General features: G+C 35.4%; 3 protein-coding genes across 5 annotated transcripts; 1 reads left to right on the plus strand and 2 right to left on the minus strand.

Moving 5' to 3' along the window:
* Positions 1-253: 253 nt before the first annotated feature.
* Positions 254-2,006, minus strand: LOC130739308 (CLAVATA3/ESR (CLE)-related protein 25). The gene is made up of 2 exons (XM_057591569.1): positions 1,551-2,006; positions 254-563 (listed from the first exon to the last, which is right to left on the minus strand). Exons 1-2 carry the CDS (start codon positions 1,868-1,870, stop codon positions 524-526), a joined length of 360 nt encoding a protein of 119 aa, XP_057447552.1. The 5' UTR covers positions 1,871-2,006; the 3' UTR covers positions 254-523.
* Positions 2,007-2,700: 694 nt separating this feature from the next.
* LOC130739307 (uncharacterized) lies at positions 2,701-8,068 on the minus strand. 2 transcript variants are annotated; one of them, XM_057591567.1, is made up of 9 exons: positions 7,726-8,067; positions 7,512-7,612; positions 7,271-7,372; positions 5,042-5,146; positions 4,843-4,947; positions 4,419-4,557; positions 3,974-4,089; positions 3,833-3,889; positions 2,701-3,625 (listed from the first exon to the last, which is right to left on the minus strand). In XM_057591567.1, the coding sequence occupies exons 1-9, from the start codon at positions 7,877-7,879 to the stop codon at positions 3,524-3,526; spliced, it is 981 nt and encodes a 326-aa protein (XP_057447550.1). In that variant the 5' UTR covers positions 7,880-8,067; the 3' UTR covers positions 2,701-3,523. The 2 variants fall into 2 exon arrangements, with proteins under 2 accessions (XP_057447550.1, XP_057447551.1); XM_057591568.1 differs by lacking the exon at positions 7,271-7,372 and having other exon boundaries at positions 7,726-8,068.
* Positions 8,069-18,641: 10,573 nt separating this feature from the next.
* On the plus strand, positions 18,642-24,282 carry LOC130739309 (uncharacterized). 2 transcript variants are annotated; one of them, XM_057591570.1, is made up of 10 exons: positions 18,642-18,952; positions 19,186-19,257; positions 19,537-19,761; positions 20,172-20,307; positions 20,612-20,774; positions 21,012-21,140; positions 21,282-21,476; positions 21,857-21,979; positions 22,125-23,512; positions 23,803-24,282. In XM_057591570.1, exons 1-9 carry the CDS (start codon positions 18,784-18,786, stop codon positions 22,215-22,217), a joined length of 1,305 nt encoding a protein of 434 aa, XP_057447553.1. In that variant the 5' UTR covers positions 18,642-18,783; the 3' UTR covers positions 22,218-23,512; positions 23,803-24,282. The 2 variants fall into 2 exon arrangements, with proteins under 2 accessions (XP_057447553.1, XP_057447554.1); XM_057591571.1 differs by having other exon boundaries at positions 23,839-24,282.
* Positions 24,283-26,070: the final 1,788 nt, after the last annotated feature.

A 26,070-nucleotide genomic window follows, 5' to 3' on the forward strand; every position in this document is an offset into this window, starting at 1 on the left:
TTACCTTGTTTTTTCACATAGTATAATCCAATTCCTATGCATAAATCTCTCTCTATCTGTTTGAGTAGGGGAAAAGTAAATCGTATACTGTGTAGCCTTTAAAAGTATAGTCTTTCTCAAGATTCTCACGTGTAAGTGTAATACTAATTTGCAAGATAAGGATGGTGATAAAAACATCCACAATTTCACTTATTCATGCATTCTCCAGAAGCCATAAATTGAACTAAGTATTTTAAGAATCAGAAGATATGAATTGCATCCAAAATTTTGGTTACTTCATTACCTAAGGCTTTGATTTACAACAACATGAAAGGTACATTCTAAAATAATACAAATTCTAAAATAATGCAGAAAGAGAACATTAGGATCACACTTGTAGCCTTCAAAAACACTTGCAAATTGCAATACTATGTAACAACATTATCTTATAGAACACACTGAATTCTTCCATAAGAGAATAGCAAAAAAAATCAGGATTTCTTCTATGATTTTTCCTGAAACTAGCTGTGGAACTTCACACCGATCAGGCTTGCGTTGGTGGCTGTCTATATTTCACTGCTTTCCTGAATTCATATATGACATGATGATGTTCAGATTATGAGAGAGAAGAAGGGGTGAGCTAAAATATGTGAATAGAAATGAAATGACATGAAATTCCACTGCAATCATGGTAGGTAATCATTCACAAAGGGTCCTAAAATAGAGTACTTATCAGCAACAGGTAGCAATTTCCATTTTGACCTGAGACTTGAATTGGATTGTTAAATTCAAATGTGGCTAAAAGTTGGTCATGATCCTCCAATAAATTAATCAAGCTTTCCATAGAAAGAAAAGGAGCTACCCAATTCTTTTTTTCCCTCCAATAACTAAAGTGATACAGTTCTTCACCCAATGTCTTTTTTGTGTTTCTCATGAAAATAAGAGAAAGATTGTTAGGTAAAGAAGCTTTTGATAAAGAGTGAATATTATCATCCTCTCTTGAGTGTTCAAGTGTAGCCCCCCCCCCCCCCCCCATCATGCTTCAGCTTCTCTTTAGGCTTTAGCTAAGTAGCAAAAGAAACTGTAAAAGCTTATGACAGTGAATAAAATGAAATTGATTTCAATTCAAGATTGTCTATTCTTGTTTTACCATTTTATGAACGTACAGAAAACCAACCTGCTAGTGTTAGCATATTAACCACAAAACCAAATTTAGAATGAGACAGATAAATATCATGCAGTGGACTTGTCTTTCAATCTTGTGGTAATCAGAATAAACAATACTAAACAAAGTTCAATCCTCAACCCAAGTTGAATTACCCTACTATGACCCTCCAAGAATTTTTAGTACATTCGTTCAGGATCTATAGTAAGTGCATGTTTGGATATCACGGTAGACAGCCACAAAAGCTAACGGAAGTTGCTTTTGTCCAACGTGATTTTGTCTCACCATGGTTTTCCATTGTGTATCCAAACATGCACTAAGGCTCTTAATCACCCCAATTCCCTTAGGCCATGCAGATCATATGAACAAAAGTATCAGAAAGTATTTGATAGATGTGAGTGTATACCTGTTATGTATTGGATCAGGTCCATTGGGTACTCTTCTCTTGCTCACAAAGATCATTCCAGAATTTGAATGCAGGGCATGTCTCTGCATGCCAACCAACTTCAAATGCTTGGAGATAACATTTATTGGAACTAGAACTGTCCTTTTGGTTTTACTGTTCACTGAGATTGCAACAAGGAACATAAACCAGATAACTCCCACAGACACCAAAGCTCCAAGAAGCAACCTTCTAAGGCTAACACCACCAACACCCATATCTTGATTTCTCTTATGACTTTCCACCCAATGGCAATGGCTGGTGGAAATTGAAGGCAAAGGCATTAGAGTGTTTCAACAACATTTTGGCATTGATCACATAAAGATGACACAAGAAGCTGATAGAGAAGAAAATAAATAGAGAGCAACATGAAAGGACAAATTAATGAACTGGTTCCTGACTTGGCGGGCTTGGAGTGAGTGTCTCTATTTAAAGGCAGACACCAAAAACTATTCTCTATGTGGTGTGTGGGATCCGGGTTCCCTGCACTCAAAAGTTCCTAAAGTCACTGCATCATAGTTTGGCATTCGTCGGATTAAGATCTAATGACTGAGATTTAAAATGACAATTATACGCATAAAATTGATCTCTTTAAATTTGAGCCGTTAGTTAAAGATCAAACGGCTGTAGAGCCATGACCGGGTGACTTCAGGGAATTTTGACGACACGAAATCCAAATCCCGGGTGTGTGTGGATAAGTATGTGTGTGAGGAAGGAGAGAGAGACATTGAAAGAGTGTAATTGGAGAAAGGGTGAAGAGAGCATGGACAAACATAAAAAGCCAATGAATCAGAAAAGTTAGTTATTTGAGCTTCTTTAGGTGTGAAAAAAGGGTCCACTTGAGCTCTCTTTTACTGGCTTTGTGCATTTTCATGCAACAAGGAAAGGGGATCTCTCTATGATCTCTCTAACTCTCACATACTCTGTCTGCTGTTTATTTATGTGAAGTGCTGATAAAATGAAACTTAGAGCAGAGATTCATATAATATAATGCAGGTTCCCCCACATGTTTCACTCAAAACTATGGAACAAAGTTGGATAAACAGCAGAAATATAGTTCAAGCGGTCTCATTATTTCTATGACAGTTAAATATTGTAAAAGAATGATGACAGTACCTGTTTCCTTGAAGTACAAAGGAAATCTTTGATTAACTCATGCTCATGAAGTTTGCTAAAAAAAATTTACAACATCTCATTAAAGTAAAATTTAAAGCACCTTTATGGAAACAGATTCTATCATACTAAAATTTTACATGATTTAATCTTCACATTTTGATTCTCTCACACATATGTCCATTTGGGGTTATGTGCTAACTAAGAAATAGCCTGTTTGGAATTACAGTGGACACAATCTAAAACACAATGACTACAGAAACTACATTACGTAACTTCTTCTTATAAGCGATTATAGAATTTCCTATCACAGAACCGAGCATGTTATTAGGCACACAAGCCACAAATACCAAGCGTAATTTGGCATTTGAAGTTCTTTGAGGATGCTTTTACATTATGGACAGAGTTTACTTTAGCAACATGATAGGCAATGATTCTTTCTTGAGATGAATCGTCAGAGATTCAACATAGTTTCAACTAGTGACATAATTCACCTATTCCTACACTTAGGCAAAATTCGATGGACGCAAAGCTGTTAACTGATCGAATTTAAACCTTTTTGTGGACTTTGTTTCATCACTAAAGCAAAAGTTTAGCAATGAGACCTCAATCTACAAGTACTAAATCATTTTTCAGCTGAGGAATTCCACATTACATGTAGAAAAGAATTCAAGCTTTTATAATTCATCACATATGACATAACATGTGGCAGGGACCAATATTGGACTGCCTGTGACACCTTTTGAAGAAGTGAGTAGGTGCAAAACTAATTCCTGTTGAACCCTATAACAGATTAAAAATTCCACCAGCAAGTTCATCAGCCTTTACTGCAACTGTGTTACTTGAAAGTGTGATCTCCTCTTCTTTTGGGCCCATGTTGGTCCATAAATTGCCAAGAGCGTCCGGCCGAACCTTCTATCAGTTATCTGCAGTTCCATACAACCGCTTCACAGCTCAAGTTTTGGGCATATCATTATAATTCACATCCATAATAAAATCATGAAAGGAGGGTCAAAAGAATTTCAAGTAAAACTAATGATTGGAAATTAGATTATATGTGATAAAATAAGAATACCAAACATTTTCACATGTTGATGATATGCAAACACAGTACTGTTGGTTATTTGAGTTACCTTCACAAGATGTCCACAAGAATCCAGCATATCAGTTTTTGAAGGATACTCAACTACCTATATCAGAACAAGATAGTTCAATATAAACTTAGTAAGCAGAAGACCATTTAGACCAAGAATAAGGAAGAAACTACTACATACAATAAAAGCGTCTTCTCCAACCAAGGATGATTCTGAGATTTGCCTCATCAGCACCCCATAGTCAACTTGCGTATATGGAGGGGTGACACTAATGTAATCAAATGGGCCATAGTTTCCTGCATGTAAACAAGACAAATTTACAGAAGCAGTCACTCCCTTACTAACAATGGAAATATTCATTGAATTCCCTTCATTGAGATGCTTAGCAAATAACTGCATAGAAAAACAATGCTTCCAGAATAATTTCTGGTAATTCCTCAGCCAGCAATACTTTTGCATCAAATATCTCATATGTCAGACTATAATATGTTATTATTTTTTAGGGGAAGGGTGAAGTTATAAATCATTTTGTAACCCTGTAATTTTCCATAATCCTAGTACCAGTTGACGAAGATGCTTTGTGGATATACATAAAACTGAATTACAAGGGATAAAATGTACATGCCTACAAATTGCTTTCCACGTTCAAAGAATTTTTCCACAGTGACAGTATGTATGACTGAAGCATCAAGGAATCCAGTCCCCTCCAAGTTAGGACGTAAAACATCTGATACAACCCAAGGATCCATCTCGACAAAATGCACCTGAAATATTTTAAATCATAAAAACAAAAGAATTCAAGTAAAAGTTGCATCAACGGGAAATTTTAAAACAAATTGTTGAAATTCCTTTTGTGCATCTCATTGAACTTGATGAAAAATCTGTTAATTCCACTTCTTAATAGAAGGCTGATTCAATCACTTAGTAGTGAGGAGATATCTTAGGTATTCAACATGTGATCACAATATTTTACAAATGGGTTACTGCAACATGTGGTCACAGTCCATATGATAGAGTTACTGCAAACTGCTTATTGAAAACATTAATACCTCACAACATCCTCGGCTAAGTGCTTCAATTCCAACAGAACCTGTACCACTATATAAGTCTAACCAGCGTCCAGGTCTCAAGGATGCAGGAGAGCCACCAGCCGCCTTTGGCATTACAAAATAAAGTTATTACTATGAACAATACTTATTACTTAATGAGCAAACAACTGTACTACGAGATAAAAAATGCAACTGGTACCTGTAATATATCAAACGTTGCACCTTTTACAACTTCCATCATGGGGCGTACATCCATGCCCTTAGGTGAGAGTAGCTTCTTTCTTCGAGCTGTTCCCCCAAGAACCTATATCATTGGAAGGTTACAATGTGCAAGAGGTATTAAAAAGCATATGACTAACTGAGGAAAGGCGTTAACATCAGAATTCAGAAAAGGAAGACAACAATGAAATATCAAACTATTTAAAGTTTTTTTTTCCCTGTTTTGTTCTAGACCCTCAGGCTTCGTTTGGATTGATGGAACATAATGGAGCGGAGCGGAGCGGAATGGAATATAATGGAACGGAATGGAGCGGAGCGGAATGGAATAAAAATTTCATTCCATTGTTTGGATATTTTATGACGGAGCGGAACAAAGTTACCACTGCGTTGTTTGGATAATGGACAGAGCGGAACGAGTTATAATTTTTATTATTCCTATATTACCCTCATTTTAAAATAAAAGACAAGCTGAAAAAACAGTTAAAAATTGGTAGCCAATGTTCAATATCTTAAGATCTGGTGTGTCTAAATATTGAACATGAATGCTCCTATTAAGAGGCCAATATCACCAGCAACGTACAGACAAGGACAAAAATGCAGCAACAGTCACCAAAGGCACCACCACTTGGACAAAGAGAAGAAGTCACAATGCCACAACGTACACCACCAGCCATTGAAAAGAGAGATGCACACTAAGCAGCCACAAGAACCACGTAATTAAGAGGCCAATATCACCAGCAACCGTACAGTTGCAAACATTTGAAGAGCAACTATACTTGCAGAGTGTAAATAAATGTATATATATCTCCCTGTCCTCACAATATATAAGAAAAAATCTAGTTGTAGTGATTATGTATGGAGGTTATCATGGGTAGAATGGTATTTTCATAATTTAATTAAGTGACCAATTTTCCTTTCCATTCCTTTCCATCCAATTTGGGAGGGAGTAAATCTGATGGAATATAATGGAGCATGATGGATGTTGGACCATTACTTACCACTCCCTTCCATCCTATTTTAAATAAACCAAACAATGGACCCATCCCTCCTTCCCTTCCCTTCCACTCCACTCCCTCCTCCTCCATCAATCCAAACGAAGCCTCAGTATCCGGAAGTCACATTGGAATCTGACTCGAGCCGAGTCGAAAGGGGTAAAGCTCTCCAGCATCTTTTTCTCTATACACAGGACTCAAATCGGATATCTTATTCAAGAGGAACCGAGTTCCTCGCCACTTGGATAATATTCAGAGTATAAATTAACCATTTAAGCATAATATTCAGGGTGAAATAGAACTGTAAGAAGTTCAATAGATAAAGCTTGACAAGTTGATAACAAGCTCAAAAGATTGATTTACAACCTAAATAGATGTGAGAGCCTTAAAAATAAACAAAAAGAAAGAGATAAACGGCCCTAGATGGAATAAGATGGGATGGAGTGGTATGGAAATGAAGAATAAAATTATGTGTCATTGTTTGGATATTTATGATGGAACGTAGTAAAATTTCCATTCCATTATGTGGAAAGTGGATGGAATGCTAACCATCATATAGAGCAGTTCCATTTCATATCTCCCGGATTGGGGGAATAAAAAAAAAAGATATTGGATGAAATGAAACGTAATGCATTTCATCAAGTTCCACTCTTTTGCAGCCTCTCTACTTTATCCTCTCCTATCAGTATAGACAAAGGTTATAACTTATAAGTTTCTCAAGGAAGTAGAAAACCGTCCAAGAGCACATCCGGCTAATATCAATTCATCAGATTCACTGTTATCACTGTCATCTCCATCTAATAAATGATCAAATACTTTTACTAGTTAATTAATACTCAAAGATGTTACTACTATATGTCAAACATCCGAAATTTAAACACTGCTTTGAAGTTCTAACTATTTGAGAACCCCCAATGCTGCGCAAGGAAGCTTATCACTATCATCTTAAAAGTTTTAAGAATGTTGGCAATTCGTCATACACGTAAAGTGTATCCATCCTAAATGACATTGGAAGGCAAAGGCTGCAGAAAAAGGCTGATAAGCTACTCTAAACTGTGGGGCACACTTCAAATGGAATGTATCAATTCCACTATACATTTTTTAATGAAGTACAAGCAACCTCCAAGCAAAATGTCTATAAACATACAAAAACAAACCTCCTTAATTTCCTTATCAATTAGCACTGTTAGAGGATCCAATTCCTAAAATGAGAGTACCTGAAGCAGTTTATGCGTAGTACGATGAGGTTTAGGGCCCTCTGGTGGGTCCTGCACTTGCTTCCCTCCTCTAGTCCTTGGCTGCTCCTTTATCCTCTTAGACTAAACAGTTACACCCCCAAGAACAAGAAAACACAAAGCTAAATTCACCATTCTCACAAAGCTTTCATTGAGACACAATATGACACAGTATTTTCATTTTTCAAGCATGAAAGTTAGAAAAAAGAGAGAAAAATTGAACCTTTGGAGATGATTGAGAAAAGTACTCGTCAGCATCAGCATCATAACCATACCGCTCAAGTAAGATTTTTTTGTCTTCACTCGCCAACCCATTTCCGGATTCTGCAAACAAATGAAGAAACACAACAGTGCAACCATAGTTAAACAACAAATTCAAGTAAAAATTGTAATTTTGCTTTTTTTTGTGTGTTGTGAAGTGGCAATAGAGAACTTACTAGTGTAAGAGGATATGAGTAGCGAAGAAGGGTAGTTGGTGGGTGTGGAGGAGAAGGTGATAAGAGGAAGAGGTGAAGGTGATGATGGTGACCCGAAATTTGCTTTGGTGTTTAGAAGGAGTGGTGATGGTGTTGGAGGGGACAAAACCGCCATTGAATGTAGTGAGATTGTTGAAGTTGTTGGAAGTGGAGTGAGTGTGAGTTGATAGGTTCAGTGTCAATGGTTTCACTCTGAGAACGGTGGCAACAGTGGACACAACCGTTGTGAGAAACCAGTGTTGTTGAGTTTGGATAAAACCACCTCAAGCGACCAACAGGAAGAACATCATTTGGTTCCAAAAGCATTTTTATAAACGATGGTCGTTTTGCTTAAATATGTTTTTAGTCCCTAATGTTGGTTTTAGTCCCTACAAATATACATTGTTATATGTTTTAGTTTTTGTCGTTAAGTTCTTCTTATGGGAACTCATAAAATGATATGATGACTCTTGCTTCATGTTTGGTGTTTTTATCTAATTTGGCTTTGTGTGACTCACTCATTTACACCAACACAATCATTGTCGTTAAGTTTTACTTACGTGACTCACATGTGTTTTTCATGAACAAAAACCTAGGTAGCGATGAGTTGTATAAATGGGTGAGTATTTTGATAAAAACATCAAGTATGAGAGGGGAGTCATCGTTCTCTGAACATGTAAGTAAAAGTGAATGATAAAATCTAAAACAGATAACAATATGTATAACATGTATTCCTTAATTTCTAGAATTAAAAACTAAGAAATATATTTTTAGGGACTAAGTCTAACATTAGCTATATTTGAAGGGACCATAAACATATTTAAGCGATGTTTTTTTTTCAAGGAGGAAGCGACTAATAGAAAATTCCAAATTCTATTGATGATTCATGTAGATGTAGTGTTGGTTTGTTTTAAGGTCTTTTTTTTTACAAGAATAGAATGAAAAACACAAATAAACAATAAAAAGAAACACACCCAAACAACTACCCCGAACATATCTAGTCTCTATCGCAAAGATTCTAGCTCAAGGGGTAGCGGGTTCTAAACAAGGAGAAAATCTAAAGCTTGTTGGCTCCAATTTTTGCCATAAAATCAACACACGTGTTCCTTTCCTCATAATGTGGGTCAACCTAATCTCTCACCGACGACTCAAAGAATCCTTGATGTTCCAAATCAAGACTGCTAACATATGAGGACTCGAGGGGCTCGCAATCAAAGACACCACATGAACGGAGTCCGAGTAACAAACCACCTGCTTATAAACCATGTCTCAAGCCACTTGAAGGCCATGCAGGATGGCTAGAAGCTCCATATGAAGGATGGAACAATCCTAACTCGATTCACAAAAGCCCACTAACCAATCCCCCTTGATATTTTGCAGGCACCCACCAAAACCATAACTATTCAAGTTGGCAACCTTGTTGCCATCACAGCTCAAGATACGAGGGTGGGAAGGAGGAATCCAAGCCACTTCACGCACCTGGGCTATAGTAGCAATGTGAAATCAATATCCCAAATGAGACACCTCAACCACTGAACAAGGTTCGCCAAAGAGAAGCTCGCATAATGCACTCCAAGACTGAGCCCAACCTGAATCCTCTTCGCGATATAGAAATCTTTGAGGCAATGAAGAGTGGACTCCGAATAGAAACTACATCTTCTACAGGTTGGAGATGGTGTCTTATCCTCTGAAACCGAACACCATTAGCATTCAGGGCATCATGGAAAATTAACCATACTACCAACACTACTTTAAGGGGGCCATGGAGCCTCCAAATCCAGCTCTAGGACATATCTGCACCACCACCACCCTAATACAACTCAAATATTTCCGGTTAACCCAGCCATAACCAAAACTCGCAGAGTAAATCCTATAAGACTCACCCTTCCAAATGATACAATCCTCTACGTGCAGGTTCATGGTGTTGTTCAAGGAAAGGATCACATCCCTTATGCCCTCAGGGAGCCTGGTGTACATAAGGTCACAATTCTAGTCGTCTGTATCTATAAAATCACGGCACTTTGAGATCTCTATTATGGATGTTCACGAACTCAACTTGTTGGCGCGAGTTATCAAACCAAATAGATGGATGTTGAAAAGAAAAAGTGTTTATTTAATTTGATAATAAAATGTGTTTTTAGTCCTTGTAATATAAGTGAAATTTAATTTGATCCCTCAAAAAATGTGTTTAACTTATTTTTTGGGTTGGAGGGGAGGGTCTAAGCTCGAAAGAGGAAACTACACGCGGGTAGCTCGGAGGAACGAAACACATGCAACATCATACAAAAGTAAGTTGGAACAGCTAGACGGATGACTCTCCAACACATGATTCCCAAGCCCTAAGTCATGAGCCAAACCCGCTAAGCAATTAGCAACCTGATTGACCACCTGACAAACATGAACGCACAGGAACTCCCAATCCATCTCCTTCCAAGCTCAAATCTAATTGACAAGGCCACCATAGGGATGACTCGGGTCGCAACCGTTGTTGATGAGACCGACTGCAACACTTCAATCACTCTCAACGGTCACCTTGGGGAAGCCCTTGGACTAGGCTTTGGAGAGAACTGTGAAAATACCCCAAAGCTCCGCCCACAAAACATTAGACGTTCCCAAATTCCGGTAAAAAACCAAACAATCATCGATAGTTGGAATCTTGACCGACCAACTCCACCACAAGCTGCCATGCTCATGGAACCCTGCACTAAACCAACTGTATTATACTTGATCCAGGTAGAGGGGAGGGGTCCGACCCACCTCAGCCAATCGGTACCCTCTAGCATTTTGAATAGTTGCACGACATTGAGAATGCTCCAGCTGCATTACGCAATGCAGCAGTAAGCACCTGGTGCAAATCGAAATCCACCCTCTAAAACACAAAATTTGCATGCATGGCGGCATGGTCCAGATCAACCAATGGCGGAACCAGAAATTTTGGAAAGCCTGGGCACATTTATGAAGTAGTCCCTGAATTTTTCCCTTACCTTTACATTTGCCCTTTTTTGTTTTTTTTTTACCCAAATTGTGATTTGGGCCAAAGAAATTTTTTTTTTTGGCCAGAGCCTGGGCACAGGCCCAGGATGGCCAGGCGGTACATCCGCCTCTGAGATCAAACAAAATAGGAGATCAAAGCTCGAGGGGTAACCCCACCTCCTAGTGCCGCTAAAATTGTTAGCTTAGATAAAATTAAGTTTCATCTTCCATTCCATGCACCATTAATTATAAAAGTAATTTTCGTTATAAATACAAATTAAAAGTATACAATATGTAATAAATTACTTTAAATTTTCGGTAACGTTTGACCCAACTTGTTTAGAGCTTAAAAGTTACTTATAAGTTAAAATTAAAAATAAGAGCTTTAAAAATAAAACTAAAGTTGTTTGGTGATTTTCATATTATTACAACTTAAATGTAACTTTTAAGCTAAAAATTGTTTGACAATAAGCTATGTATTTTCACATATACTCATCTAAACATTTTATCAAATGGTTGGTGTGCAACCTTATATGTACATAAATGTTGACACTTGATAACGTCTGATACATTTTCCATAGATGAAGCATTCAAAACATTTTCCATAAATAAAGAACTCATCTTCATTAACATGATAATTTCTTGGGAAAAACCATCAAAATTAACCTCTTTCATATCATGTTTTGTTTTTAAAAAGCCAGCAAAAATCACAAAAAAAAGGTGAAGAAAGGGCCTGAACATTGCTGCAAGGTGAATTGGTGAATTGAAAAAGATGAAATCTGAAAAAAGGGTGAACAGAGTTTGAAACTTTAAAATAGAAATCTCAAAGTCTGAAATAAGGATGAATTGATGAGGTGATTAGATCGAACTTTGTTGTGGAATGAGTAAGCAAAGCTTCAACGAATTATTCTTACTTCTGCAGAGATCGATGAACAGGGAAGCAAACACAAGTCACGAGAGAGAAGAGAAAAATAAGTTACTTTTAAGTAAAAAGTCCATCTTCCTAACTTACTTATTCCTTTTTTCTGTTATAAAAAATAAGTTACTTAAAATTTTAGATCTTTTTTAAAATTGTGTTTGACCCAACTTTAACTTTAAAGTAATTTAAAAGTCTAAAATAAATTGGGCCAAACACTACCCTCATCTTACGATATTTGTTTTTCTTCGGAAAAATCATCTTACGATATTTGATAAACTTAGTATTTCATTTTTTTCTAACCTTTTAGCAATTTATAAATTAATTTGCTCATCATTTATTTATCATTTATTTATCAAGATGTTTGAGGGTAACATGGCAGGTGGCAGCTGTCTGGACAAATAAGATGGCCACTACTTGAGTTAGCTCATAGCTGTACATGTTGGCAGAATAGTTTCAGTCCAGATTAGCAAGCTTTGATTAATAATGTTTGAGTAAATCAAAAGTTATCAAAATAACAAACTTTTCAAACATATCAGTTTTCCTTTTTTTACCACTTGACTATGAAGAACTATTTGCTATATATAGTTTTCAGGCTCAGCTACGGCGCATTGGAGATGCCGGGCTATACCCCCACCCCTCCATTGTTGTACTTTTTTATCAAAAGTATTCTTATAGTTATTAATTGTGGAAATCTTTAATATACACAAGTAAAAACAAAAATAAAAATACTTATTTTCTTAATCAATCATTAATCCTTTAATCATCAGAAAATTTCAAAAACATTTCTCTCACATTTTCATCTTTTCTCTGAATCTACTCCAGACCTCCTCTCCACCACAAATCCCTTCCATCAACCACCATGCACCCCACCACAACCCTTTCCTCCAAGCACAACCCTTGCCCTCTCTCCTTCTCCTCGGTCGGCGCATTTCCTGGCGACCATAACACCCTCTCCCTCCTCCACTTCCAGTTTCAGATCTGCGTGGAGTGAAGCGGTGGTGGTTACTGGGTAGTTGAAGTGCTGGCCCCACATGGTTATTTCCGCGGTGGCACGAGACACGATAGTGAGGAGCGGCACGGTGGCTGAGGGTCTGGTGCGAAGAACCCCCTCCCCCAATTTGAAGATCCATCGTCCCCGTTCAGATCTAGGTTTCGCAGTCGGTGGGGCGTGTAGAGGCAAACGACGACAACTTCGAGCATGGTCGCTATCTCCCACAACCACCACCGCTGGGTCTCACTGTTAATTCCCTCCCATCTTCAAATCCTTCGTCCAAGCAAGGTATCCTCATCATCTTCCAAATCTCCAGATTTCTAAGATCCATTAAATCTTCTTAAACATCAATTTTGTTTTCTTTTTTTTCCACAATTTGTTTGACTATGATTCAAATCTGCTGATGAGGATTATGGATGTTGATTTCCAGATCTGAAAAATAGAAGAAGGTTGCAAGATAGAGGTTGGGGAAGAAGAGAAGATACACACAGAGTTAAATGATAAGAAAGAATAGATTTTTTATTTAAATTTCTCATAATCTGGGGAGGTGATATTTCTCATAATCTGGTGTTTGTTGGGTTTAGTGATTCAATTTTGGAATCTGGTGGAGCTTGTGTTTGACAGTTGAAATAATAGCAAATGGGTTCCAGGTTGTTCGTGAACCTTCCCTGGTTCTCTCATCCTCCCCTGTTCTTGTATTTTTTAGTTTTTTATTGATTGTAATGGGTTGTTCATTCTAGAATAATGAAGATAATAATTAATAATTTGTTTATTTTCAGTTTTTTCTATTGTTGGAGAATAAAGATGAAGAAAGAATGATATAGTTGATGGTGAATAAATTTAGTTTCCTGGGTCTTGTGTTGTTAGATGATGAAGATATATGATGAAAGATTGAAGATGGTGATGAGATTAACCTAAATTCTTAATTACGTTTTTAACTAATTCACTAATAAATATGTTTTTTGAATTATTTTTTAAAATAAAAACCTGGAAACCTACTACAATGGGTCAAAAGGTGCTTGTGTAACTTTACACAAGTTTTTACTTATGTATGTTAAAGGCCTTCATTAATTGTGAGATTAATTTCTCATACTATAGTTAACGCATGTACGGGGTTGATCAATTTTTTTTTTACTCACATAGTTAAAATTTAAATCTCTAATTACTTGCTTAAAGAGCTAGCGATATGTTAAACCACTGTACTTATTCAATTGTATTTCGAAATACTATCGTTAATTAGACTTTTATTTTAGTTCAATGAGCTTATCACATGCTAATATGACTTCAAAATTTATTTGACTAACCTAAAGGGTTGACGAAGTGAAGCAAGTTGCAAGTAAGTTGTAAACTTTTCCTCTCTCACCCTAGAGAAAGGAAAAAAAAACTTATTTAAACTATTAGATTCAATTATTTTGTTGGAATGTGTTACAATTAAAAACCAATGCGTCTTATTTAATCTATGAGCAACTATTCCTGTCTCACACTATTCAATTATTTTATGGCAAAAGCTTATTAGTTCTAAAATAAGGTTTTAAACATTACCTTATCCAAATTACTTGGAATTGATTGTAATTGTAAGTCTTACATTATTTTAGTTGGTGAAAGATGAAGTTCAATATTACTATTACACAACCTCAAATTTCTTATACAAATGCACCACCACTTAGATATACTTTTAAGTTTATATAACTTTCTTCTGTTATTCCTGTTTTAAAATATATGAGATATAATCTAAATATTTATTTTGAAAAGTGCGAGTTTTTTTTTTATAATCTGCGTGGGTGTCTTAAGTAATGTTTTCTCAAGCTTCTTATTTTTTACAAGTACTTTCATTCAAAAAAATATTTGAAAGAATATCCAAAATAACATAAAATTATTAAATACACGGTGAACTGAGTTGAATCAAGATTCATTCTTGTGAGATAAAGAATACTTAGTCAACCAATGCGCCGCATGCAATGATGCAAGTAAAGTGTAAAAATTTGTGATCGTGTTTATTTTCTTGTTATTATTTTGACAACAATTATGATAGTTTTTATTATGTAAAAATTCTCTCATATTATATTATGTTAAAGTGTTTGTGTTTATCTTTCTCCTTAGACTACCCACAACGGTGTTGAAAGTGGGTAGTTTAATGTTGAAAGTGGGTTTTAATGGTGTTGAAAGTGAGTGTTGAAAGTTCGAAGGAGGAGAGAGGTGTTGAAAATTTTCAACTGTGTTGAAACCTGCCCGCGGTGACACGTGGCACGGCCTGGTTGGTTGATGCCAGGCGCGTGCCACACACGCGCAGACAGGGCGCGTTACGGGCAGGTTGTGGCAGCAGGCGGGACCGTGGTGGGACGCGTGGCACGCGTCGGTTGGGCACCGACAGGCGCGTGCGTGCCACGCGTCAGAGGAGAGAGAGGACGGTCTGAGGGTGACGCGTGGCACGCGTTGATTGGTCCGGACGATTTTTTTTTTCCCTAATTTTTCCAACTCAATTATTTCATTCAAAAAAAAATTTTAAAAATATAAAAAATTACCAAAATTCATGATTTTTTTTTCTCTATAAATAGAGACTTGGTTCGTTTGATTTGGACACAGAAAAAAACCAAGTTTTACATCATCTTATTCATCTTATTATCTTTCTATTATTCCCTTTGCTTTGAAATGAATCCCAACAAGTATCATTTCAACACCCAGAATTCTTCTAACCAAATTCCCAACAATTATCAACATCCAAATCAGTTTATTTAATTTAATTTTTATCGTAAATTTTAATTTTATGAAATCATAAAAAGAAAAATATAAAATTAAATTAAAATATGAAATAAAAGTGGTGGGGTAGGGGGTAGGGTGTTGAATGAAAAATCATTGGAGTGGGTAAAAGTTGAATGAAGTGTTGAACTGGAGAGAGAAGGTGATGTGGAGTGTTGGGAAGAGAAAAAGTGGAATGTTGAGGTTGTTGAATGTTGAAACCATTGTGGGTAGTCTTATAAATATTCATATAATTTCATATATTTAATACATAAAAGAGGGATAAAAACAAAAAAATTATAACATGAGATAACTTTGGCTATTTACTGTTCGTGCATGAAATTTGTAATGGTTTATATTTAAAAGTTATAACCACTGGAACATCTGTAGGATTCACAGCTGCCAAAAAATTGTTGGTACCCACAAATCTTGCAAAGATAATAATCACCTACTTCGTCAGTCTATAAAGACGGTTGTGAAAAATACAAAAAAATAGTAGATATGCTAAATACTTGATAGAGAGAGAGCTTTGTGGTCTATGATTGTCTCACCCAGTTTGAAATTGCTAGTAATTGTATTTTTTTAATATGAGCAATTTGTTTTTAAAAAGGCATTACTTGTATTTTTTTCCATTCACCGTAAAAAATGAGCATTACTTGGCACACACAAAAAACATTACTTTAATAAATATCTCGAGAGGAAGCTCACTAGCTCTCAACAAACATTTATTTATTTATGTTTTGATTTTAAAAAGCTGCACACCGTATTACAATAAGAATTAAAGAGGGAAACTACAATAATATCCCCAGAGCATATTCAACACCATTTGAAAACCCTAGTTGTCAATTGTCATTGTATCTGGTTAATCTCTTATCCATATTTAATTTATTCCATTCCTTATTTTTTATCATATCTCACCTAGTACGTCCCGTTACTGCTTTACAAAAGAATGTGAAATTGTATGGAAAGTATTCGCTTCGGTCCTATTTATAAGCAACAAAAAAAAATTCACATAGTTTAAGAAATGTAGTAAAACTAGATAAAATGCATTAAATTTGTCTTGAATCAAAATAAACTTCTAAAATTACCCTTTGTTATTCATGTTGGAAAGTGGGAAAGAGAGAGAATAATTAATGAGACACATTTTACAAGTTAGAATTAATAAGGGCATCATTGGAAAAAAATAATTAATATAGTTCAAACTTTCATTTGGTTCTTATAAAAAGGACCAAGATTTTTCTTCTCTTTCATGCTTATAAATAAGACCAGAGGGAGTAACAATTAATTTCTGTTTTGAACTTTGAAGGGTTAAATATGAAGGGATCGGTTGGCTTTGGCCGGAGATGGAGACACAGGTTGGTAAATAAAGAATACTCACCGGGGATGTTGACATAGCACACCACACATTTATATGACAGATTAAATAAACTTTTTCTTAAAATATGGACCTAACCTAAACTTAGAAACCTAACTTAAAATTTTTCAAGCGAAAGACAAAAATCAAAACCGGCCAAATAACATAAACATATTTAGCCCAACTTTGAAAGAGCAATGTATCTAAGCTAACTTCATATATGTTCATAGTAGTACTAGTAACTAGTAAGTTCAATGATGTAAATAACATGATATGTTCACAACTTATTTTTAATACATCTCATTTTCACTCATTTTAATTTATTTCTATTTCTATCCTTTTGTCGTCATCTTATCTTATACATTTTCTTTTTTTTCCATCTCTCTTATCCTTTTAAGTCTTTTCATCTTAAAATGAGATGTAAAAGCAACATTAATCATCAGAATAAAATGAAATAGTGATCTGAAAACAATTAAGTGCAGATACTGACACAATTAAAAGAAGAACGTGACCTGGAAGTGCGTGCACGATATTTTTCCAAAGAAGAAGAAGACGTGCTCCCACCGGGACCGGGACCATGTCGGTAACTCACTCGCATGTACATGTCTACACCACACGACACATTGCCTTTCAAATTCAATTGCACACGCTTTCTTTTTTTTATGTCGATATAAAAATAAAGCCACCAAACAAAAGTTCCAAATACATTTAATAGTCACATAAAAAATAAAAATATGAAATATTTAATTTAATAGTCACATAAAAAAGGTTGAAAGCAACAACGACAGACCCGTTTGTTGCGTTGTTCCCTATTAAAATATTAAAAAAATTGAATAAAAATTTGGTTTTTGTTTTAATTTAAATTTAAGTCGCGTTACCATACCCGTAAATAAAAAAAAAACTGTGTTACCATAAACACATGATCCAATTTCTCTCTCCTCAATTATAATTGTTTTTTTTTTAAATTAAGAAAATAGCTTAAGAAAATAATAAGATTATTCCATAAGGGATTTTTCTAAATAAGTGATTCTTTAAAAAAATAAGAAAAGACAAACTGCTCAACATACCAATGCAAAAATTAAATAAATTTTGGTAGTTTTTTTTTTGAAAGTGAATAAATTTTGGTAGATAATTTACCGGTTTGTGCTCACTTAAAAAATAAGTTATTTTAAATTTGAATAAAAAATTGATTTTTCAAAAAGCAGAAATTAATTAATTTTTGTTTGCAAATATAAACATTACTTTTTCACTATACAAATCAATTATAAACAATTGATTATTTCAAAAGATACTATAAAAAAATCAATTTTCTGCTTTTGTTTAATAAAAATATCTATTTTTTTAATAAAAAACATTCCCAAACAGTTTTAAAAAACATAGGTAATTGCTTTTTAAGAAAATTAATTATTTCATAAAATACATTTGGTAGTTTGGTCTTCCTCTTACTCTTGACTCAAGACTCAAGAGCACAATTAGTAGAAACTTTTAAATATTTTATACATATACTAAATCTCCTGCTTAAGAAAGTATGTAATAAGATTTAATAATAAAGGGAGTATCACATAGAGAAAATCTTCTGAAAATATTTCCTTGTAATAAAGTTCCAATTATTTCCTTTCAAAAAAAGTTCCAATTATTTCTTTTCAAAAAAAAAGTTCCAATTATTTTAAATTTTAATTAAATAACACCAAGACCATAAAGTATATTTTAACCAAGTCAAAATTACTTTATCCTTATCCTTATTTATGCTGATTTGTTTTGAGAGAAGATCTTCTTAATTGGTAAAAAATATATTTAAAGCAGCAAGTAATAAATACTGATAACTTTTTCTTATCCTTTTTCTCATAACCCGGATCTGATCCTCCACGTGTCAAATCCTCCACCGTTAGATCAAAGCACACAACTATTTATCACTTGCATCCATCATCATTGTTTCTTTACCAGCTCAACATCATCGATGCTGGTGAGCTATCTCTGTTGATTCACCGAACACCCACTTCGAAAAGCATCGATTTTTTTGAACAACACCAGGAATCTCGAAAAGGGTCGTTGAGAAAAAACAAATTCATGGGTGTTTGCGGGTCTAGACCCAAGGTCGTTGAAGACCTCAAATTGAAGAAGAACAAGCATCGCCGGAGAAGAAGGAGAATCCTCCGCCGCCGCGTTTCTTCTCAGAAGATTGAAGCTGATGCCGCTCACTCTCACTCGGTTTTGCAGACTTCTAATCGTGCTTCAGGTGCTTAGTTAATGGTGGATCGGTGATAAACTGATAATTTTTAAGGACCCTTTTGTTTTTTTTTTGTTTTTAGTTTTATTTGATTCATCAGTTCAATGCAAGCGGTTAGCTTGATTTGTTTTGTACAGTTTGAATTTTTTTGAGTTGAAATTTATGATTTTTATTTTTTAATAAATTTTTTTGATGTGAGTTTGATTGACTTTGAAGTGAAGCTTCTTGTTTTCTGTTTTCAGATGTTGCTTGGTTTGATTCTACTTCAGCTTTGGATTCTGAATGTGATGACGAATTTTACAGTGTCTATGATGGTATGTTTCATTTTCTAGTATCAAATTGTCTATTTGTTTTACTTTGATTAGCAGCATGGTTAATCATTTAATGTTAATTTCAAAAAAAAAATCATTTAATGTTTGATAGATTGGGTATGTATCTATGAATGGGTAGTGGATGCTGGTGATAGCAGGGATGGTTCTGTGTTAAGAGTGCACCCTTGTAATTATTGTTAAGATTGCTAAGAATTAAGAAAAACTTAGATTCTACATTGAAATCAGATGGCCCTTGAGCTGATCTAAACTCTGTTTGAACAGGAGAAGTGTCTGCAAGTCATGGAGATGAGATTGGAGAGGACAGAAGGCTAACCCCAGATCATTGTGGGATGCTGCAAAACACCTGCTTGCCTTGCCTTTCTTCTAATGCAGTTGCTGTAAATGAGAAGAAAAGGCCAACGAGTCCCGATGCACAAAGTTCGCGGAGAAAGTCGCTTTCCAAATTGTCCTTTAAATTAAGGGAAGGGAGTTCTGACATGGCATTATGTGAGTGTTCTCAGTATTTTTCATTGCTTTCAATTCTTTTGAAACTCGGATTTGGGTTTTCTGCATTTAGGGCAATCGTAGATTCATGCAGTCAAGAAATCTGCTCCATTGGTCAACTCATATATTTTATAAAGATCTGCTGGTAGAGATTAGCTTAAGATTTGTGACTGCGTGAATTTCGGAATTATATGACTGGAGAGAATAGGAGTTCCTGTTCTATATGAATGGAATGATTAGAATTTAGAATGACTGAAAGTGATGATACCAAGTTCGCTTAAGATTGAACTTTGTTTATTATCTCTTTCTGTTGAGCTTGTTGTATTATACACTTTTGAACTTTTAGATGTTTTGCTGCTAGTTCTTTTTATGGTATTTCTTGTTACTAATTTGCGGTTTCTCCTTTGTTTCAGTTTCCCCAAGGTCATTGAGACAAAAACTATTAGCAGGTTCAACAATTCCATCTTGTCCAATAGAGAAGCAAACCCCTGGTTCTTGGTCACCACTTGAGCCAAGTACCTTCAGAGTCAGAGGGAAGAACTACCTTAGGTAGGCACCAAATGCATACTTTGGACTATATTTTCTTTGGGTGATTGGACAGATGTTGTTAATGGCAGATGGCGGAGAGTAAAAAATCCGCCATATTTGACAAATAATGATGGTTGATATGGCGGGATATCAGCCATGGCAGAGAGCCAAAAATCCACCATGAGATTCTGCCATGGCGGATATTTGATAACACTGGAGTAAACATGTTGTTAGGAATGACCCTCCTGTAGAGGTCATTATGTTAAACAATCAAGCATTGTTCCATTCTTGATGGTTCTATAATTCATTGTTGCATTGGTGGCAGGGATAAGAAGAAAGAGTTTGCTCCAAACAGTGCTGCTTTCTATCCTCTGGGTGCTGACCTCTTTTTGTCTCCCCGAAAAATTGATCATATTGCTCGCTTTATACAAATTCCTCAAATTAACATACCTGGGGATGTCCCTTCTATTCTTATTGTGAATCTTCAGGTAATTGCTTATTTCCTTGTTTAGATTGAATTTGAACCAAGAATTTCTCTTCCTTATCACTGAGGTGCAAAAATTCTGCTGGACCCCAAAATCACTTCACATTCTGTTTGTGGATAGCAACTTCATTGTTAACCTTGTATCATTTGCATCAAAAAATGTCAAAATGGAATACACATACATGAGAATTTGGTCTTTTTTTGTGAAGATTGTGACATAGTTTTGCTCTTTGAAATGCAGATACCGTTGTATCCCGCCTCCATCTTTCAAAGTGAAAATGATGGTGAAGGAATGAATGTGGTTCTATACTTTAAATTATCTGAAAAGTATTCTAAAGACCTTCCTGACCATTTCCGAGAAAATATCAGTGTAAGGGGGGATATGCTATTTTATCGCTTTCAACTCTATCATCCTGCCTCATGTTACAAAAAATGTTGCCTCTATAGCATCATGCTGATAGTTTTTAGAAACTTCATTAACAAGTGTGCCTGTTCTTTTGCTCTTTGACAGAAATTGATCAACGATGAAGTGGAGAGAGTTAAAGGCTTTCCTCTAGATACAATTGCACCCTTCAGAGAAAGATTGAAAATTTTGGGTAGAGTGGTGAATGTAGATAATCTTTCTTTAGGTGCAGCTGAAAAGAAGCTGATGAATGCATACAATGAAAAACCTGTTCTCTCACGCCCTCAACATGAATTTTACTTGGTAAATACTCTTACGTACGCTAGTTACGTATTTAATTTTTGCACTGCAGCAATCATTGCAGAAGCTTCTATTTTCGGTGAAATTTTGTTGAGAGTTGTATTATTAAATGCATTTCAGTTTTAATGCATGCTGCTGTAAGCATTTTTAGAAGGTTATTTAGAATTTGTTCTTATTTTCATTATTGAGGGCAACGGTAAAGTTGTTGTCATGTGACTTTGCGGTCACAGGTTCGAGCTATGGAATCAGCCTCATTTGAGCATGCAAATTTGTTGACATACTAATGAACATGTGTTTCTCCATCTTTAGATTGCTTGAGTTATCTTGGAAAACTTTTTTAAGTTGCCTAGAATATTCCTAATCTGATGCTATTTCTTTCACAGGGAGAAAACTATCTTGAGATAGATTTGGATGTACACAGATTTAGTTATATTGCAAGAAAAGGATTTGAAGGCTTCATTGATAGGCTGAAGCTATGTAACCTTGATTTTGGTCTTACGATTCAGGTAATTTTCTTACCATTACATTGGCAACATAAAACTTTCTTCTATGATAACCAAAGTTTTAAGCTCACTCCATGTATATTCTTATTCTCTGTTCCTTCCTTATCATTTAGGTTACTAATTTCTTTTGCATTCATGATATATACAGGGAAACAAGGTAGAAGACTTGCCAGAGCATTTACTATGCGCAATACGGTTGAATAAAATTGATCACAGCAATTTCAACCAGATTGGGTTTTAAGTCAAAGCTTCAACATAGAGCCAGTTTGGATAACAAAAATTGCATCGGGACATGTTATTTTCTATTTTTTCATACTTTCTGATTGGTATCCAAACGGGGGCTCGGAGAGAGTTTTTAACCTTTCCAGAATGATTACAAGTGTGTTGCTCTTGGATTGTTTTGAAGACAGATTCTGTAGCTAGCCCCAGATTGTAAGATGTACAGTGATAGGAATGATATTATTTAATCTTATAGGAAATAATCAAGGAGTAATTTTGTCCTCTCACAAGAGATAAGAGCATTCCCTAGTAGTTATCTCTTTGTTTATGGTTGAAATAGTTATCCCTTATCATAGTCTCAATTCAAGTCATTTCATAACTTTCCGAAGTTGTTAACATTTCATGTTTGGAAAATGCACTGCCACACATTTCAAAAGCATGAAATAGTTGCTTTTAAAAAAGTTTATGCAATTATGAGGATGTGAATTGCGTACCAAACATATTGGTTATGACAAAGATATTGATGTGTATGGAGCATTATTGATTTATCAGATAAAATACTTTTCATGGAAGCCACGTATTGATTTATCAGATTTTGGAAGTATCTTTTAAATACCAACTGATACTTACAGATCTTCATCTAAATTGAAGGTATAAATATGACGTATTTAGAAAGATAAAGTATTGAGCCATCATTGACTGAAAAAATAACAAATAATATTGTGATATATGTCCATTTTTTGTTAGTACTATTATAAGCTCAAAAAATTTATTTTTGAGGTTAGTTTTTTACTCCTCAAGAGCCAAATCTAATACTCCTATCTGCATATCAATGCATAAATGTTTTTTAATTATGTGAGTCAAATTGGGCCTTTGAATCTATCTTTTGATAAATAAAAAAAAAAGGTAAAAACAAGTTGCCAAGAGCAATGAATGAGTTCAACAGCTCAAAGGAATAAGAAGGATTAAAAAATAGGGGAAAACTTAGGTGCAGTGCCTTACATGCTGTTTTTACTGTTAACAAGTGGTAATAGGACACCTGGATAATTTTATACACATCATCAATGCTCAATTCTAAAGGAAGTTAACACCGTCACCCTCCGTTACCCTCTTGTTAACCTCTGAAAGAGTATTATCTCTTTTTTCTCACAGATTGACCTCCGCTCCCTTCGTATTCCTGGGTTATGCTTCATTCCCTGCAGCTGATATGGTGCGTAAGGAACTGGTTTATGATGCTGAGTCTGTAAGTTCTGCATAATGGTGAATTGCTTGATAAAAGAGGTGGGACGCGGGTCTTTTAGCTGCGTGATACTTCAGGTTCTGCAAAGTTTGTCTTTCCCTTTGCGTTTTTGTATTCATGGCTTAAATGGATTATGTCTCAGCTCTCTATTACCCTTCTGTTTCTGCTTGATAACCATCACTGTTTTGTTTTGTTTTGTTTTGTGCAAATAAGTGTTTTGTAAATTGAACATAAGGTGTTTGTTGATTTGTCTTACCCAAAATTTCAGAACCGATTCTTTCAAATAACAATTCGAAATTTATATGGTACAATTGTAAGTATTCAACTAATTGAGTTTGGAATTCTGACTTTGATTTTTCAATTACAGGTTAAAGTTTGTCTAATGTCCTTGTTCCTCTTCTAGGTAATAAGCTAGCTAGAAAGGCTATTGTTGCTTTCCATGAATCTATCCCTGCTATTACAAGTTTACAGCTTATGCTCAAGTATCAATGCAAGAATGAAGTGATCAAAGCGTATAAACACACATGACAATTTATCCAGGATGACTTGGTTTAATCACAAAGTTGCTGGTTGAAAAGTATTTCACTAGGATGACTTGGTGGATTTTGGTGAGCAGCTGGTCAAGGAAAATTGGGTATTAAAGCTTCTAGTAGTGTAATAAGTTAGAGTGAACTATGGTAGTCTAGGTTCTATGTAATGTAGTCTCTTTTGTACCAAATGGCAAGTGATATGGCTATCTATGTCTGCAGAATTATATCAGTGTGCTGCTTTGGGTGTTTCAATTTGTTTGCTGGGTGTAGCACTGACATGAATGGCTTTCTAATATATTTCTATCATTGGTTTCTCAGATTTCAAGATTTGCTGCTATAACAAAGTAATTTAGTGTTAATGTGTTTTAGTAACAACAAAGTTTTCATTGAATTTGAAATACAACTTAACTAAGGGGAAAATGCTCTGACTATCCCTCACGTTCACAAACATTGTTGTGTACTACTATGAACTGATTTTTAAGAGGAAGATATTGGAATGCTATTGCTAATTCAGTCCTGTACATGAAGGATTATACTTAGCTTTTTACTAGACATGCTATTGGAATACTCATGTTAACTCTAACAAAGCATTTTGCTTGGCTTTGTCTCATGTAATTGGAAGTTAACAAATAAAGGCTTACAATGAACCACTTTGCGGGATATAAATCAATTTCCATTCTCATTCATCATAGAAAATAAAAATCATTTCATTACATGCTAATGATATAGCCATATCACTTGCCATTTGGTACAAAAGAGCCTACATTACATAGAACATACACTATCATAGTTCATTCTAACTAATAAAAAGAGAAAAAAATCTACAGCAAATGAAAAAATCTACAGCCAATTAAACCAGCAAAAAATAGGAAGAGGTCCATAATTGTGATAATTGCAGCCGCACACTTAAAGAGGTTTCTAACACTACCATACACTTTGCTAACCACTGCCACCTTCTTTGTGTGATTTTCCTCTTCAAAGTGCCACAAGCTGCATTTGGACACACCCTTCTGCTCAATAATAGACTTGCAACACATTCAAGTGCCCTTGCCCAGCTCAGGTACCATCAAAGCGGCAAAGGTCCAAATTCACTCTCAAAAGCTTTTAATATCAGAAGCTTATAGGCCTTCAACTACCACCTTCCTTGTGTGATTTTCCTCTTCAGTACCCCAGCTGCATTTGAATTTTAGTTTCAAATTTTACTCTGCTCTGTCACAGACCTTCAAATTGGGGTTCTGACTTCTGACGCCAAACACCAGCAACAGAAATCTAAAACCTTCCCTTTAATCATGGATTCCAATTCTTCCATAAACCTTCCTTCCACCCACAGATCTGCTCAAACAATAACATAATGCCCAAGTACCCACGTTCCGTTTCCAATTACAAACCCTTCCAGGCAAACAAATTATAACTTTTCCACATAAAACAATAAATGGGTCTGCTGCATAACCTCAATATGAAATGGGTCTGCTGCATAACGTGAAGTTAGAGAGAGAGAGAGTGAATGGAAGGCTTGGAAGAAGGGGAAGGAAAGAAGCAGCGTGAATGCAGAATCACAAATGAAGACATGCCCAACGACCAGCGTGTTTGCCGTAATCGGTGTACAGAAGCCAGAAGGTGTTTGTTGTGGTGGGAGGCAGAGTGAAAAGGGGGAGAAAGAAACCCTTTTTAAGAGATAACGGAGGTTAACGGTGTGAAATTTAATATAATTAGATTTTGGTGAGGTTTAATTATAATCCACGTGTTTTATTCCTATTAGCAAACAGCACCAACAGCAGGTATACAACTGCACCTAAGTTTCAATAATATTATCTTCACACCTCTCTTTGAGGTGGAGAGAGGTGGAATGAAGAGAGAGATAGGAAGAAAAGAAAAAGTAAGAGAGAGAAAGTATTAAATGTGATAGATGATAAGAGGAGAGAGATAAAAATAAAAGGAGGTGGAAATGAAGTGTTTCAAAAATGAGGTGTGTATATATCATTACTCCCTAAGTTTTTCCCTAAAAAATAATGTTGAAGATAAAATGAAGGCATTAATTAATTGCATTTATGTTTGCGGAAACTAATTGCACTCCGCACTTAAGAGTGTTGAATACAAAACATACA

The sequence above is a fragment of the Lotus japonicus genome, chromosome 2 (assembly GCF_012489685.1).
Source record: "Lotus japonicus ecotype B-129 chromosome 2, LjGifu_v1.2".
NCBI lineage: Eukaryota > Viridiplantae > Streptophyta > Magnoliopsida > Fabales > Fabaceae > Lotus > Lotus japonicus.

What these genes read in the sequence shown, in the direction of transcription:
- LOC130739308 (XM_057591569.1), bottom strand. Translation starts at nt 1,870, where the DNA reads ATGCCTTTGCCTTCAATTTCCACCAGCCATTGCCATTGGGTGGAAAGT. An exon ending in CCTGATCCAATACATAACAG is followed by an intron (nt 564 to 1,550) that starts GTATACACTCAC and finishes ATATGAATTCAG; the next exon opens with GAAAGCAGTGAAATATAGAC.
- LOC130739307 (XM_057591567.1), bottom strand. Translation starts at nt 7,879, where the DNA reads ATGGCGGTTTTGTCCCCTCCAACACCATCACCACTCCTTCTAAACACC. An exon ending in ACGTGGAAAGCAATTTGTAG is followed by an intron (nt 4,090 to 4,418) that starts GCATGTACATTT and finishes GTTTACATGCAG; the next exon opens with GAAACTATGGCCCATTTGAT. An exon ending in CTTGTGGACATCTTGTGAAG is followed by an intron (nt 3,626 to 3,832) that starts GTAACTCAAATA and finishes ATGGAACTGCAG; the next exon opens with ATAACTGATAGAAGGTTCGG.
- LOC130739309 (XM_057591570.1), top strand. Translation starts at nt 18,784, where the DNA reads ATGGGTGTTTGCGGGTCTAGACCCAAGGTCGTTGAAGACCTCAAATTG. An exon ending in ATTTTACAGTGTCTATGATG is followed by an intron (nt 19,258 to 19,536) that starts GTATGTTTCATT and finishes CTGTTTGAACAG; the next exon opens with GAGAAGTGTCTGCAAGTCAT. An exon ending in ATTTCCGAGAAAATATCAGT is followed by an intron (nt 21,141 to 21,281) that starts GTAAGGGGGGAT and finishes GCTCTTTGACAG; the next exon opens with AAATTGATCAACGATGAAGT.